Source organism: Penaeus chinensis, chromosome 20 (genome assembly GCF_019202785.1).
Source record: "Penaeus chinensis breed Huanghai No. 1 chromosome 20, ASM1920278v2, whole genome shotgun sequence".
NCBI classification, from domain to species: domain Eukaryota; kingdom Metazoa; phylum Arthropoda; class Malacostraca; order Decapoda; family Penaeidae; genus Penaeus; species Penaeus chinensis.
The window spans coordinates 21,800,879-21,815,878 of NC_061838.1; the positions used below are offsets into that span (position 1 = coordinate 21,800,879).

The window sequence follows — 15,000 nt, forward strand, 5'->3', positions numbered from 1 at the left end:
CAGCTCTGAACGCGGCATAGATTTGGGAAGGGAGAAGAGGGGGAGAAGGAGGCCGCTACGCCTACCGACTCTTGGGGCACATTCGAAACGCGCTTCCACGGCGCCGTTCTCGGCTCTTCCCCTTGTAGCCAACTGTCAATCCTTCGTTTTTCAAAAAGAGAAAGAAAGAAAGAGAAAGAAACAAAGATAACAATCGCACCTAATTTGAAAGCCTTCGAAGCACAATCAGACAACCCAAAGCCGCGTCCCCCCCCCCCCCCCCCTCGATTCCCAAGGGATGTTCTTCGCACCCCCACCGATCCGCTGTCCCCCTCTGAACATGTGAGCAAGCCCAAGGCACAGTCTGAACACGAAAACTGGAAGGCTCCTCCCGGTGCATCTCCGGACGCCACAGTGCCATTTCTTACAAATAAATATGCTTTTTCTTCTCTTTTCTCTTCGGAAGAGGCGAGCACGAGGCAGGTCGTGGCGAACAGATTCGAGCCGCCAGCCATGCGAGGCGAGCGAGCAACTTGAACTTTAAAACAAAATGAAAAAAATAATAATAACAAAAAAAAAAAAAAAAAAAAAAAAAAGATAAAAAAACGTTATGGATCCATAAACATCCAACCCTATTCAACTGTATCGTATTTCATACCATTAATTAATATAACAAAAAATATGTAAGCAATAGTGAAGCCTGGATGGATGTAAATATTTAATGACGCACAGAGACCGGGGCCTGTGGGGGGGGGGGGGGTGAGGCATAGGCTATACAAGATCCCAAACAAGCACAAGGGGGGAGGGGGTACAGCTATTATTTCCAGACTTCATGACGATAAACGAAAATCCCATTACATACGAACTCGTGCGTTCTGTTTCGCCACACTTAGCCCTCCCCCCCCTCCCTCTCTCTTTCATAGCAGCACATCTGCATACTCTCACTTCACTCCGCCTCTCTCCGACTCTCACGCGCCCGTGCGGGAGAAAGAGAAACGCAAGAGACGAAGGAAACGCAGAAAGAGAAGATGTTCGGGAACGTACTAAGTTTTCTACTAATATATAGGCAGAAGCATACCCACATATATCGTATGTGTCTATTGTGTAAGTATGTATGTATGTATGTATATATTTATGTATGTATGTATGTATATATTTATGTATGTATGTATGAATCATACATGTATGTATGTATGTATGTATGTATGTATGTATGTATGTATGTATGTATGTATGTATGTATGTATGTATGTATGTATGTATGCACGTACGTACGCATACACTGTATTTATGTCCAAGCAACTATCGTGCCTTTAAAAGGAATCCGTTAGAAAAAAAATGTTAGCAAGAACGTTTGTGTGCGAGCACGCATCCCCCCCCCCCCCCCCCCCGATTATTCTAAGCCCCGCTCCATCTGTCCCATATGTCGCCCTCCCCCCGCCCCTCCCATCAGCCCTGACCCTCGCCGACCCTCCCCCTACACCATTATCCCAGAATCAAACTAGAACAAAGATGTTTTTTCCTCCCCAGACGCGGACGGGGAGGACCTCAGGCAGCTTGGTCGATACCGGGTTAGTAGTCACCCACGCCACGTGTCCCCATATGAAGGGTGTGAGGGGTGAAGTGTGTGTGTGTTTGTGTGAGGAAGGTGGAGGAGGAGGAGGAGGAGGAGGAGGAGGAGGAGGAGGAGGAGGAGGAGGAGGAGGAGGAGGAGGAGAGGGAGAGAAGGAAGGGGATATCGACCCGTACCGCCTCCCTACCACGTCCAACACGCTGGACTTCAGTGCATGCAGGGGGAGCGAGGGAAGATGCGAGGCCCGAGAAGAGGGGATACGGCTGATGGAGAGAAACACAGATGTGTAGATGCAGACAGACACAGACAGACAGAAATAGAGGTGTATCAAAATAGATAGACCGAGGGGGAGCTAAGATAGATAGGTATAGAAGCCACCATCTACTCAAACATACAACCAGCATCCCGGCGCTTGTGGGATGCTACAGGGGGAGAAGAGAGGGGAGAGGAGAGGGGAGAAGAGAGGGAGATGACGCAGGAGAGGAGGCAGGGAGCGGGAGCACAAGAACATCCGTTACTAACAGCCACCCGGACTACGGCGCCTCCCGTCCCCGTCAGTGCCCTTCGGCCTCTCTCTGTCCCCATTAAAAGGAGGCGGCGTTAGAGAGACGCCACAACGTGTGCATTACAGACCCGGGTCCTGATTACTTGTGTCTGAGGCCGATTACCTGATCCCGACCCCACCGGAGGCAACACTGACGCCATCGACTCACTAATCACACCTTAATGTCCTCCGCCTCTGCCTCTCCCCTTTCTCGCTCTGTATTTCTTCTCTTTTCATGCACTTCCTTGACATGTAGTATCCTCATCGACGGTAAAAGACTTGCCTTTATCATTCATCTCTACAGATGCCACCAGGCCCCTGAAATTAGATGTATGATAACGAAAAACCCATCCCTGCGACACAAATGTTCGTTAATCTGTAATCATCAACTTCCGAAGGCATTCCCGATGCCCTGCTACCCCCTCGCCCCTCCCCGTGTGCCTCTGTCGAAACAGTAGCAGTGCCACCAGTGCCTGAGCCTACCCGGCACCAACAGCTTCCCTAAACACCATCTCGACACTTACCTCCTCATCTTCCCAACAAACGCACCTCTGGCACATGTCTCCACTTACCTGCCAAGCCAAACATGTTCCGCACACTCGGTCTGTTCTCGTGTACAGTATCTGACACCGACCCATCAAGCCTATCTCCCGCAAGTCGCTTTAAAAGTAGCGCCCACTAGTTGAAAGACGAAAAAAAAAAAAATCAATGCTAACCATGGTAACAAAAAGACGAACACAACAACAACAGCAAAACGCAATGTTACTAAGCAACTTGAGTGGTTAACTGGCAATACAAACGCCACAGGAGTGCCCGGCTAAGCTAAAACTCCGGCGCACAAACACGGACGTCGACCACTACCAACCATCATTAACCAACAATCTAAACAATGAACGGATAACTTCATGCCAACTTCGCTGATGGACGGCCTGGCACTTGTGTATGCATGGCCATCTACACATCAGAGGAAGGTCGTCATGAGAACCTGAATCTCCCCCTCCTCTTTCGCCACCCCCCTCTCTCTCTCTCTCTCTCTCTCTCTCTCTCTCTCTCTCTCTCTCTCTCTCTCTCTCTCTCTCTCTCTCTCTCTCTCTCTCTCTCTCTCTCTCTCTCTCTCTCTCTCTCTCTCTCTCTCTCTCTCTCTCTCTCTCTCTCTCTCTCTCTCTCTCTCTCTCTCTCTCTCTCTCTCTCTCTCCCTCCCTCTCGCCATCTCTATCGCCATTACATATCGAAAATGAACGACGATGTAGAGAACATCACCATAGGACAACAACCGAGAGAAGTCAACCTAAGGATAGACGTCCAGAGAACCGAGAGGCGAGAGAGAGAGAAATGAAAGGAGAGGCAGAGCAGGGGAGAGAAGAGAGGAACACGAGCCAGTGATGCTCGCGCTCTCAGTCACCCCCTCCCCTGCCCCTCCCCCACCCCCAGGAATCAATAACACTCACACAGCTATATGCTCCACCTCCCCTCTCCCCTCCCCGCCCTCCCTTCGTCTCCCCTCGCGCCCTCTCCCTCTCTCCCCTTAACCTCTACACCACCATCCGCACCGGCAGCTACCCGTCCTCCTCTACAGCCGCCCATTGCCTCGCCCATACGTCCGCAATCTTGTTTTTTCTCTCGCCTAACCTCCGTTGCTCCGTCCTGCACTCGGCGCGTGAACCATGTGAACGAAACGAGGGAAAGAAAAGGCAAAGCTAACAAGCTGCCGGCCCTATCAGATCGGTCCGCATCGACGTGCGGCGGATCGATGGTTGATCAAAAACTTGGGTACAGCTTTGTTTATGCGTGCGTGTATTGTCGACCTGATCTTCATCCCCACTGTATCCACTCACTATCCTTAGCCAGCCAGCCTCCCTCCCTTCCCCATCTCTCTCTCTCTCTCTCTCTCTCTCTCTCTCTCTCTCTCTCTCTCTCTCTCTCTCTCTCTCTCTCTCTCTCTCTCTCTCTCTCTCTCTCTCTCTCTCTCTCTCTCTCTCGTATTAAACAAAACTTTGAAATTTCCATAAATCGATGGTTACGCATGCAGGTAAGTTCCCCCGGGGGTCTTGGGAATTTAATCTAAACGCACATTTTCCCGCAGTTAACTCTTTTGTTATCACGGTTATTCAGCTTCGCCCATTCTGACTAAGTTCCCAAGGCAACGCATCACCATTGCACCCATGGACTTTGGTGCTACCTACAAAAAAAAAAAATACCCGTGGTCGTAGGTTTGTGCTCCCGACTGCCATAACAGCAGCAGCACACCTGCAAACCAGCACCGCAAAGTCTGCCGCTTCCCAGCCAGCATCCCTTCGTGAAACCGCAGTGACGTTGGCATCGTATGTTGTCATAATAGCCCCAAGGAAGCCAAAGCAAGTCCAGGGTCACTCCATTCTGCCACAAACTCTCTCCGTGTCGCGAGACTTCTGTTCAACTAACTCGCTTTCAACGGCTTTTGGTCTGATATCTATATCAAAATAACCATGTGAAAATAGTACAAAACACTCGTGATATATAAAAGTTATCCTTTATCATTTAATCTGTAGTTGTAAACATAGATGTATACTTCCTAAATATCTGTCGCGATGAGTGAGGTAGATCGAGATTTTTTTTTTTACCTTCTACGTGCTAAATCTGCCACCCTTTTGTTTCTCGGCCAACAACTCCGTACTCCGTTCAGCCTGCACGCCCTCCCGCCCGCTTAACCCGCTGTCGTATCTTGTTAGGCGCACGAGCAAGGATCGAGACGCACCTGTGAATTACCTCACCTGTCCGGTACCTACAATTACACCCACCGCTACTAACAGTCCCTTCCCTATACTAACACCTAATAATACCAAAGTTCGCGAGGAAGATCTAACACCGTACCAAGATACTAAAACGGGATTACCACATTTGAAAACATTTTTTAAACTGTGTTGGTGCGTTGTTATAAAATAAATAAATACAACATACAGAGAGTAGTAGTGCTCTTGGCTTCCATCCAATGAGGTCTAAAATGTATATAAATAATACTACACTGACCGATCTATGTATACTTATATTCAAAATATCACGGTTACTGATTTTCAGTTACTAGTTACGATAGATAAAAGTGAGCTTATAAATGCCGACGCGTATACTCTTAATTTTGATAATTGCCATCCACGTCACATTAGAATGTAAACTAGCTCAGGCAGATGCCAGTGTATCTCGACCCGTGGGTGGTGGGGGAATAAGGGGAGATAAAAAAAAGAAAGAAAGAAAGAAAGAAAGAAAGAAAGAAAGGAGAGAGAGAGATGAGAGAGAGAGATGAGAGAGAGAGAGATGAGAGAGAAAGAGATGAGAGAGAAAGAGATGAGAGAGAAAGAGATGAGAGAGAAAGAGATGAGAGAGAAAGAGATGAGAGAGAGAGAGAGAGAGAGAGAGAGAGAGAGAGAGAGAGAGAGAGAGAGAGAGAGAGAGAGAGAGAGAGAGAGAGAGAGAGAGAGAGCACCATCGACTAATCTCTCGTTACGGGAGATTGGCTACGGAGGCGCCGCGGACACGGAGAAATAGGAAAACTACTTTTGGCGTGGGATCTGCGGCGAGGCAGGATCCCGGCCGCGTCACCACTTATCAGGAGGTGTGCTTCGATTTCCTCCCAACAATGGCCTCACAAACCCTTTCTTCCCGCAACCCTCTCTTATTTCCTGTAACTCTATATCGCCCTAACCCCCTCCTCCCTCTATCCCCCCCCCCCCCCCCAAGAACCACTAAAGCGCCCTTGGTATCAGGCTCCACCATGTCCGCCCCCCCCCCCCCTCAATTCCTGCCGCCGCGTTTTCAATACTCTTTTCCCGAAACGCGGGTCACTGCCTATGCCCTTCCGCCAGCCTCTCCCCCTATCACGCCGATGATTCCTAGCATTCTTCCCTCCTTGCCCCGAGCGCTCCCACAACCCTGTAGCTCGCTCTCCCTCCTTTTCTAAGCTTCGTCTTTCCCTCCACTCTGTTCCCATTTTCCTGTTCGTTGGGAACAGAAACCGTACAGAAACGCGTAGATTAGCAAACTCCCTGACAACCCGGCCTAACTCGGCTTGACCGCCTTCAGCTCGTCCCCTTGCCTCCTTCGCCTTCCCAAGCAGACTCTCCCCTTACCTTAGCTTCCCTCTTTCCAATCCTATACGGATTTCTCTCCGTCCCCCCCCCCCCCCCTTCCCCGCTCCGCTCTTCCCTTGGCGCGCACTCGGTGACGGACGGCCCCAAGCCCCTAATTTTGGGCCAGAGCTTCCTAAGGCTTCGTGAAGCCCCTCGGCCACATTCGCTCCCCCTTCTCCTCCTACTCCTCCTGCAGTGGCGCCGAGTCGAAACACCCTTCCAGCCCGCACGAAAACCTCCCAGTTCTTCAAGTGAGAGACTTTTACAAAGCTAATTTCCCAGAATCTTGAATCAAACTTCAACCGCAAATTTCAGCACAAATTTCGGTAAACAGATGCAAATTAAAAAAAAAAAAAGCACACGAAAGAAACACAGTATTTGTATCACTCTTAGAAACAACCTCTGAAAGAAAGGAAAGGAAAAAATACAACATATTCATGAAACACGTAAAGGAAAATGTTAATACCAAATTGAAACACCAATAATAAATAATAGGTGATGATGACGGTGTACAAGCAAAGAAAATAACCGTCATCACCATCACCATCATCATCATTATCCTGGGCATCAGAAGTGATCACCGCCACGACTCCGCCTCCCCAGGGATGCCGCCACGCCTCGGGAGATGAGCGCGGCGTGGCAGGGGAGAGGCAGGGCACTTCATCTCTCCACAAGACGCAAGCAGGACATCGTCAGTAGGCAGTCCGGGGAGGGGGGAGGGGGAGGGGGAGGGGAGAGAAGCGTGTGAAAGGGTCATGCACAGGTATTACTGTATGAGACAAGGGCCGGAGGTGGGAGGTGGTAGGGGGGGGGGGGGACTGGATGCTGGAAGGACCTGTTGGAGAGCTCCTTTTGCTTAGGGCAGCTTATTCGCTGTCACTAAAAGCTCCCGAGTCGACAAGGAGTGAAAACACAAGGAGGAGAGAGTACCGAGATTCAACTGGGGTTTGAGCAGCCAGAATAAAATATGATAAAAAAGAATTGAAGTAAAAACATCCTTTTTTTTTTTTTTTTTTTTTTTTTTTTTACAAGGATGAGTAAATCTAAAAGAGCTATATATAAAAAAGAAAACATGAGCACAATTAAACACTGGACCCCTTCATCCAAGCCCCTTGAAGCCTCGGGGAATTAGAGGATCATCCAGCAGGTCAGAAGGTCACGTGGGGTTAGTAAACACACGGAGAACACTAAAAAGCAACACCAATGGTCATGCAAGCCCGCAAAGCCATCGACAGAGAGAGAGAGAGAGAGAGAGCGAGAGAGAGAGAGAGAGAATGAGAGAGAGAGAGAGAGCGAGAAAGAGAGAGAAAGAGAGAAAGAGAGAGCGAGAAAGAGAGAGAAAGAGAGAAAGAGAGAGAAAGAGAGAGAAAGAGAGAGAAAGAGAGAGAGAGAGAGAGAGAGAGAGAGAGAGAGAGAGAGAGAGAGAGAGAGAGAGAGAGAGAGAGAGAGAGAGAGAGAGAGAGACACAGAGAGAGAGAGACACAGAGAGAGAGAGACAGAGAGAGAGAGACAGAGAGAGAGAGACAGAGAGAGAGAGACAGAGAGAGAGAGACAGAGAGAGAGAGACAGAGAGAGAGAGAGAGAGAGAGAGAGAGAGAGAGAGAGAGAGAGAGAGAGAGAGAGAGAGAGAGAGAGAATTGTGATAAAGATAGATAGATAGAAAGAGTTTTGTAGCTGTTTCTTTCTTTAACTTTACTGGAATGGAAAAAAGAAGCAAAGAAATTGTGTATCGCTGTTGAGAGGTAAGAACCGGTTAGGCCTAATTAAAAAAAGGGGGACAAGTATTCATGTGGCGTCCATAAAAATGGTTAATGTGTGTGTACAACTTACGCTATTAATAGCCAATGGCCATGGATTGGACTAAAATGGCTTTCTTTGTATGTGCAATGAATAGGAATTTTAACCGAAAAAAGCCGAGATACGGGCTTGTGTGTGATGACTGCTAATGTAGGGATGACGGCGAACTTACGTGAATGAAACAGAAAAGCAAAGAGATCCTTATTACTGATCACATATACACAGGTGACAGCGTGTAAATACACTACTAACGAGATACGTGTTTATTTGTAAGTACAAGTGGTCCGGGTTGTGAAAGCAAGAGGAGGAATGGTATTGCACAGGTGTTCGGTCGATAATTACAGGGGAATAATTTATAACATTTACAGTGTGCATTCCGAATGTGGATGCACATCGCTGAGATGTATGCTGAACGCATGACTATTTGCATGTATCTGTATTTTTTGTATAAGTATAGATTAATTTATCTATGCCAATTAATGTGTGCATTCGAAAAAAGGAGATAAATTGACAGGACAGATGGATAGATGGAGCGAGGAAAAGAAAGAGGGAGGGAGAGAGAGAGAGAGAGAGAGAGAGAGAGAGAGAGAGAGAGAGAGAGAGAGAGAGAGAGAGAGAGAGAGAGAGAGAGAGAGAGAGAGAGAGAGAGATTGACAATGGCGAGCCGACAGGTTATCATGGAGAAAAAGAATAAGACATGAGCAGCAGCAGCAGCAGCAGCAGTTGCATCAGCAGCACTAATGTGGAGGACCTACCTTTCCTTGCATTAATAGTCTCATTGAAAGGGAGGCTGAGGGTCCTTCGGTGGACAGGGACTTGTTTTCTATGGTGGCCATGTTGCCTGTGGTGAGGGCGGGACCGGGGGACCCTGGGTATGGGGCCAGACTAGAGTCCGTGGTGAAGACTAAAGGCGTGGGCGCACCAGAGGATGGTGTGCTCCAGGCAGGGTCTCAGAGTGTGGAGTGGGCAGCAGGCTGGGCTGGGCTGGGCGGTGGGTGGTCACGAGCGGGGCACGGGCGGGCACGGGCGGGCGGGCGGGCACGGGCGGGGCAGCGGGGCACAGTGGGGCAACCACGGTCTGTGGGAGGAGACACCACGTCAGTCACCACCATCCACATGGCTCCACTCATTCATACTCAGGTAAACCCACACAAGCACATACACGTTGTGGGGTACTCGTGGATGGGCATTCACACAAGAGGGTATACACAGCTGATACTCATGAGGGGCTTACAGACATACATTCACGGAAGGGCATGCACGTTCGCTCACTCTTCCAAAAGCTTTCGTTCAAGCTAATAACACTCGTTCGAGCATCCGGCAAGGTACATTCACCGCCAGGACATTCATGAATCATACATACAAGGTAATCTCAGGTACACACTTTCCAGGTAATGTGCACACGCCATACAGATCAACATACAGGTTAGGAGTTTATGAAGGGCATATTCATGTGTTGGGTCACTTAAGGGGGTATAGACAAATAAGTTTACTTATAAAAGCATACGAATAGGTCAGTTTACTCATAAGGATAATATGTATACAGGCACATTGTGATCCTACTATTAGGATACAAACACATACATACTAAGTTGTTATGGTGATTACTATATTGCACCCTGTCAAACAAAACATATGGATGGTACAAGTACAATAACTCAGACATCCCTATGGGCCATAATGATAAACACAAGGTAAGAAAACGGAAAGAATGCTTGGTCAAACAGAAATAAGGTTGTCATAAGGTCATCAGTAGACAGGTCCTACACAAGGCATGGGGCCATATGGAGGACCAGTCAAGCTACCACAGTTCTGAAAGGATATATCTCGGGATGGTAGGATCTATCTGTCCACAGATAAAGTGTTTCGGGGCACACTGCCTCGAAGAGTGCGTACAGACGTACACGCTAGGGCACAGACACACGCACACGCACGCAAACTCGAAAGGTGAGTCGCAACTGGAGACATTCACACGCCAGGGAACGACAGAAGGCAACACTGCCAGTCAGACTCACGTGGGAGGCCAATACACCTACAGGTTAACTACTACTGGTATATCGAGGACCTTGAAAGGAGACTAAATATGGGAGGAAAAAAACTCACGTCTCTCTCCCTTCCTGTTTCTACTCCCCTTACTCAGCTCCTCCTCCGTCAGGTGGCGGGCTTCCAGGCCCGACCTTGGGCCGCTCAAGTTAAGAATGCAGATCACAGCTACCCGCTCATCTCTAACTCATGGCGGGCTACACAGTCGTCCGCCGAACTGCATCTTTCTCTTTTCATTTTTTGCCTTTTGCAGATTTGAAAGCGGCGAAGTCCGAAAATGCATTGCTGTGGCAAATGCACGCGCCGCGAACCGCATCCTCTCCGAACACACGACATATGAGCCGAACAAGAGCGGGATACATTCGCATCTCTCTCGCGAGGGCATCTTTAATCTCTACGGGAGCAAGAAACATCCTCTCAAAACCCCTCTCGTCCCCCACGAGCCAATACGGATAACATCTTGCCTCGCGGAAACTCACGGCTACCAAGCATTCCCTAAAGAAAGAGACAGAAGGGAAGAGAAGAATGGCTGGGGTATGGACTGAGATGGGAAAATGGGGGACAGAGAGAAGAGGAAGAGATAGATGTGATAGATAAATAGACAGACAGACAGATAGATGGAGAGGAAGAGGGAGAGAAAGAGAAAAGGAGAGAGATATGGGGGGGGGGGGGTCTTGTATCAATCACACAGCGAGGAAAAGTAGTGGTAACCTGCATTCACCTAGACGGGCTACATCGTTACCTTTGCGTTCTCAAACTCACTACAGTGAAGGGCAGGGAGAGAGGAAAACAAACAAACACATCCACACACACTCAATCACTCTCACACACTCAGATACTAGCCACACTACACAGGATAAAAATAACGGCACTATTAGAGAGAAAATAAGAAAATATTTGATCCAATTGGCTGCTTCCTCGAAACGAAGCAACGGATTTCCTCCGTTTAAAAAAAAATAAAGAAATAAATTGAGCAACTCGGTCGTGGTCTGCCGTCAATATCTTCAGCAAATCTAAGTTCGCGATTCTACTCACAAAAATCCAAACCAAAAAGAATGGCTAAAAACAAAATTCAGCGACATGAAAGTAGAGACGAAGTGATACGTGGAGAGGAGCGGAGGGAAGGAGAGGGCCGTGACACAGAGAGGGAGGGAAAGGGGACAGTACCGACCAGCAAGAACCCACGCTCTTTTCCCAGCCGCCTACTACAACCGCACATAGGCCTACGGGACTACCCTGGAAAGATGAAAAGCAGAGAACTTGGGCGCGGCTTCTACCGTACAACAGATTGGTGGTGGGTGTGATTGGGGATTTGGGCTAGATACGGGTGTGCAGAGAGGAAAGCAGAGTCTACGGCGACGTCTCAGATACTTACCTGCCGCCGTCATAGCCATCATCATCATCATCATCATCATCATCATCATCATCATCATCATCATCATCATCATCATCATCATCATCATCATCATCATCATCATCATCATCATCATCATCATCATCATCATCATCGCTTAGCGAGTGGCCGTTACCAAACTACCTATCTACCCATTCCCCCTTTACCCTCCCCTTTATCCCTCTACCCTTTGGTTTTCCAGAGCACAAACGGTCACTTATACACTCGCACCTGCTGCCTCCGAGGACATCACAATCGTAATCACCACTTCTTTCCGGCTAAAACAGGTTTCAAGAATAAGAGAAATGCTTGAATCTCCACCTATACCGACATAAATTGCCTTTGGATGCTTTAACCCGCACGTGTGACAGCTTTACCGGGCTGAAATTTGCAACAGTTAAATAAATCTGCGATTACATTCGGCTTTAGTAAGAGGCTCGTGTCACCCTATGATTTATAGCGCCTCGCTTTATATCACGCGCTCCGCTCTCTCGACATGCGTTAAGAGAATGTATGAAAAAATGGAAAGCCGAAGCAACGAAAGGGTTAGCAGATACACTGCCATGTCCCGTGTATCGGGGTTCGCGGGGCTGTTTCCATGTAATTATCGCCTCTAATTTCTCTCGCGCACGCTGGAAGGAGAAAAAAGGAGAAAAGGGAAGAGGAAGCTGGCGTTCATTCCCACGAGCTGACGCGTACGTTAAGGGCAGTGGACGTCACTTCTTTGGGGCGGAGACGGGCGTGGAAGCGTTGGGAGGCAGCGTGTGGGGTGGAAACGTGGCGCTGAGAGAGAAGGGGCGATGCTGTCACGCTAAGGGCGTCGGCAACACCACGTGCGCGCTCGCCCCGGCTATTTACACTCCGGCAGCAGGCAAAATGCGTACGGGCGCTCGCACGCCCATTCTCGCTTCGAACCTGCCTCCTCCGACAATACCGACGAGGAAAAGTTACATTCCAAGACGCCATCCATTCGCTCCGGCGCCCCCATTTTAGCGCCTTGGACGCGCGCAATCCTGGGCTCGAAACGCAACAAAGAATAGACTCGAAAAAAGTGGGAAGCTCCGCCGCCCTTCGCGTAACAATACCCGAAGCAGTAAACATTTTAAGGCCGAAACTGCATATTTTGTGTGTGATCTTTGATGCTGGAAATGAGGCGGGGAGAAATATGAAAGCGGGAGCATCCCACAGGAACGTCCCCGGGGAGCCCTTAGCCCGTGGGCGCCCCGACAGGAAGGCGGCGTGGAGGTGGAGGAGGATTGGAACCCACATAAAAGAAAGGGGAGGATAGAGTACAGAGGACTTAAAGTGGGAAGAGGACGAGGCTGTGGGAGAGAGGAGGGACTGCGAGTGATGAAAGAGGAGGAGGATGACGAGAGGACCTTCACAGTTCGTCGCTTCAAGCCTGGGAATTTCGCTATTTACCCCTTGGCTCCCCCGCTCCGTCCCCGCCAAGGAGGCAAGTTCGCGCTCGCACCCCATCCCCAACTTCCTCCACGCCACGGTAGGCCTCGCACCGGAATAAGCCCAGGAATACGCACGCACATCCTGACATCCTGTTACCTGCCACTCTATGCACGGAAAGATCCTGATCAAGGCCGGGGAGGGAGGGGGGGATCCATGACCTTGAGGGGGAGGACGCGGGACGGGGGGACAGACGGGATGGGGGTATGCGATTATCCGGAGCGACGCGGTAGACTTTTCGGGGTCCGCTCGTGGAACTTTAAAAACTGGCGGAGACTGCGAGGTGGACGGCTGGGGCAGAATAACAAATGTCCGTGAGAATCCCTCCAACGGCCGAACGGCTGGCGGGCCGCTCGGGTCCCGGGGGGAGGGGAGGGGGGGTGCGAAATCGGCGGCTGGGGGGAGGCAAGCGGACCGACATATTACGGGAACGAATGAGAATGAATTAATAACCAGACGAATAAATTGCAAATCGATAATACTGGTTGTTCAATAAATCGCAGGCGAAAGCGAGAGCTTAGAGGGGAGTGGCAGTATCGACAACGGCAAAGAAAATAAAAGCGGAGAGCATGAGGAGAGGCGACGCACGCTGACGGGAGGTGATGCAAGCGTGGTGCCCCGCATACCGGGAGAATCGCACGCTACGCACTTTTGGGAAGCGTTTCCTGGAAAAAGTGCTAGATAAGAGAAGTGCAGCTCAGGCGGCGCTACCGAGCGCCCGAGAAGAGCAGCAGTCGCTACGTTACGCCATCACCAGTGGGAGGAAACGGAGATCTGCTGCATCGAACACTTGTGAACTTAACCTTTGGCCGGCGCAGGGCCCTCCACGCGAAGGCATCCGCCGAGAGAACGGAGCATTCAAGAGATTGCATTACGATGGGTCCTAATCTCGTATGCCAAGGGCACCCATGGGTACTAAAGAGCTGCTGTCGAGAAGCATGAGATTTAAGCGAAATATTCAAACGGAGGCGCGCGCGTTGCTGCTCTGGCTGAAACCCAATCTGGCGCTGGTGCTGCCCTCTGCGTGTGATCCGGCGGAGCGGAGCGTCACCATCCCGGGCCCCTTGCAGCAACCCTCCTCCCATATCCCACTCCGGCCCTCGTCTTACGGCGTCCATTTAACCTCATCCTATCCCTCTACGAGACCTCGCACATGGCGGCTGGGCCTTCCCCTCTGTAACGCACTTTTTAGTGTGTTATTTATACACGTATGACAAGTGTTCCCCCGCGCCGACACACACGAGCGGGGAGGCCGCTCTACCCCCCCCCCCCCCCTCCCTCTAGCAAGCGTCTCTCTCACTCTCTCTCGCTTCTCCCTCTCGCGCTCCACCACCACACACAGTCGCGCCACACAAGCTCCTGTTCTGCCGATCATTATCAACATGAAACACGACCACGGCTTTAGTCAGACTTTACCGTTACCGTCAGACAATGGTTGGCGTGGTAGCGGCGGCGGCGGCGAGTGGAGAGGACGCCGGGAAGAGGCGGCGTGAATGCGAGTGTACAGCGGTGAATGAAAACTACCAGCGGCCCAAAAGGCTTCCTCAAACTTGGATGGAGGTTAGCGTGGCGGCGGCTGAGACAGCGGCAGCCAGCATCACGTTCTCAGAGTCGCTCCACCAACAAGACCCACACATCCCTCCTCCCTCTAAACGTATTGGCCTGACCTCACGTGAACCTTAACATTATATGCTACTCGTTCAATCTCTATAAGCTAAGATGCACACTGATTCTAAATATATCTTGGGAGCAACACAGCGAGTATTAAAATGTACATTAGCAGTGGCAGGCCACAGCAATATACCCAAAATCTTTGGCTTTGCTTTCACACAGTGAGTCTGGACACAGTTTCTGTCATAGACGAGCTTTACTCATCACCACCGCTGTTATGCGTTAGACAGAGTGTATGCATCACCATCACTACTACGCAGCCTTCTATGAAATAAAAATTGCACCTGAGGCTTCGGAAACTAAGCGAAAAATCTCTTTCCACACCACAGGAGCATCGTCTTTATCATCACCACCGAGTATCATTTCCATTGTAACAAAAATAACAAAAAACTCGTTTAACGAGTATCGTATATCACTTGATCACTCACATCAGCGTTCG

The 15,000-nt window shown here is 49.8% G+C and overlaps 1 protein-coding gene across 4 annotated transcripts in view; it reads right to left on the minus strand.

The window, feature by feature from the left end:
- The window catches only part of LOC125035763 (poly(rC)-binding protein 3-like), a 51,711-nt gene that overhangs the window by 36,417 nt on the left and 294 nt on the right, over positions 1-15,000 (minus strand). For 3 of the 4 annotated variants that reach the window (XM_047627967.1, XM_047627970.1, XM_047627969.1), the window contains one exon: positions 8,749-9,071. In XM_047627967.1, the coding sequence (XP_047483923.1) occupies positions 8,749-8,829 (81 nt within the window). In that variant the 5' untranslated portion in view covers positions 8,830-9,071. Of the gene's footprint in view, positions 1-8,748; positions 9,072-14,989 lie in introns of those variants that run through there. The other variant, XM_047627966.1, reaches the window with a different exon arrangement.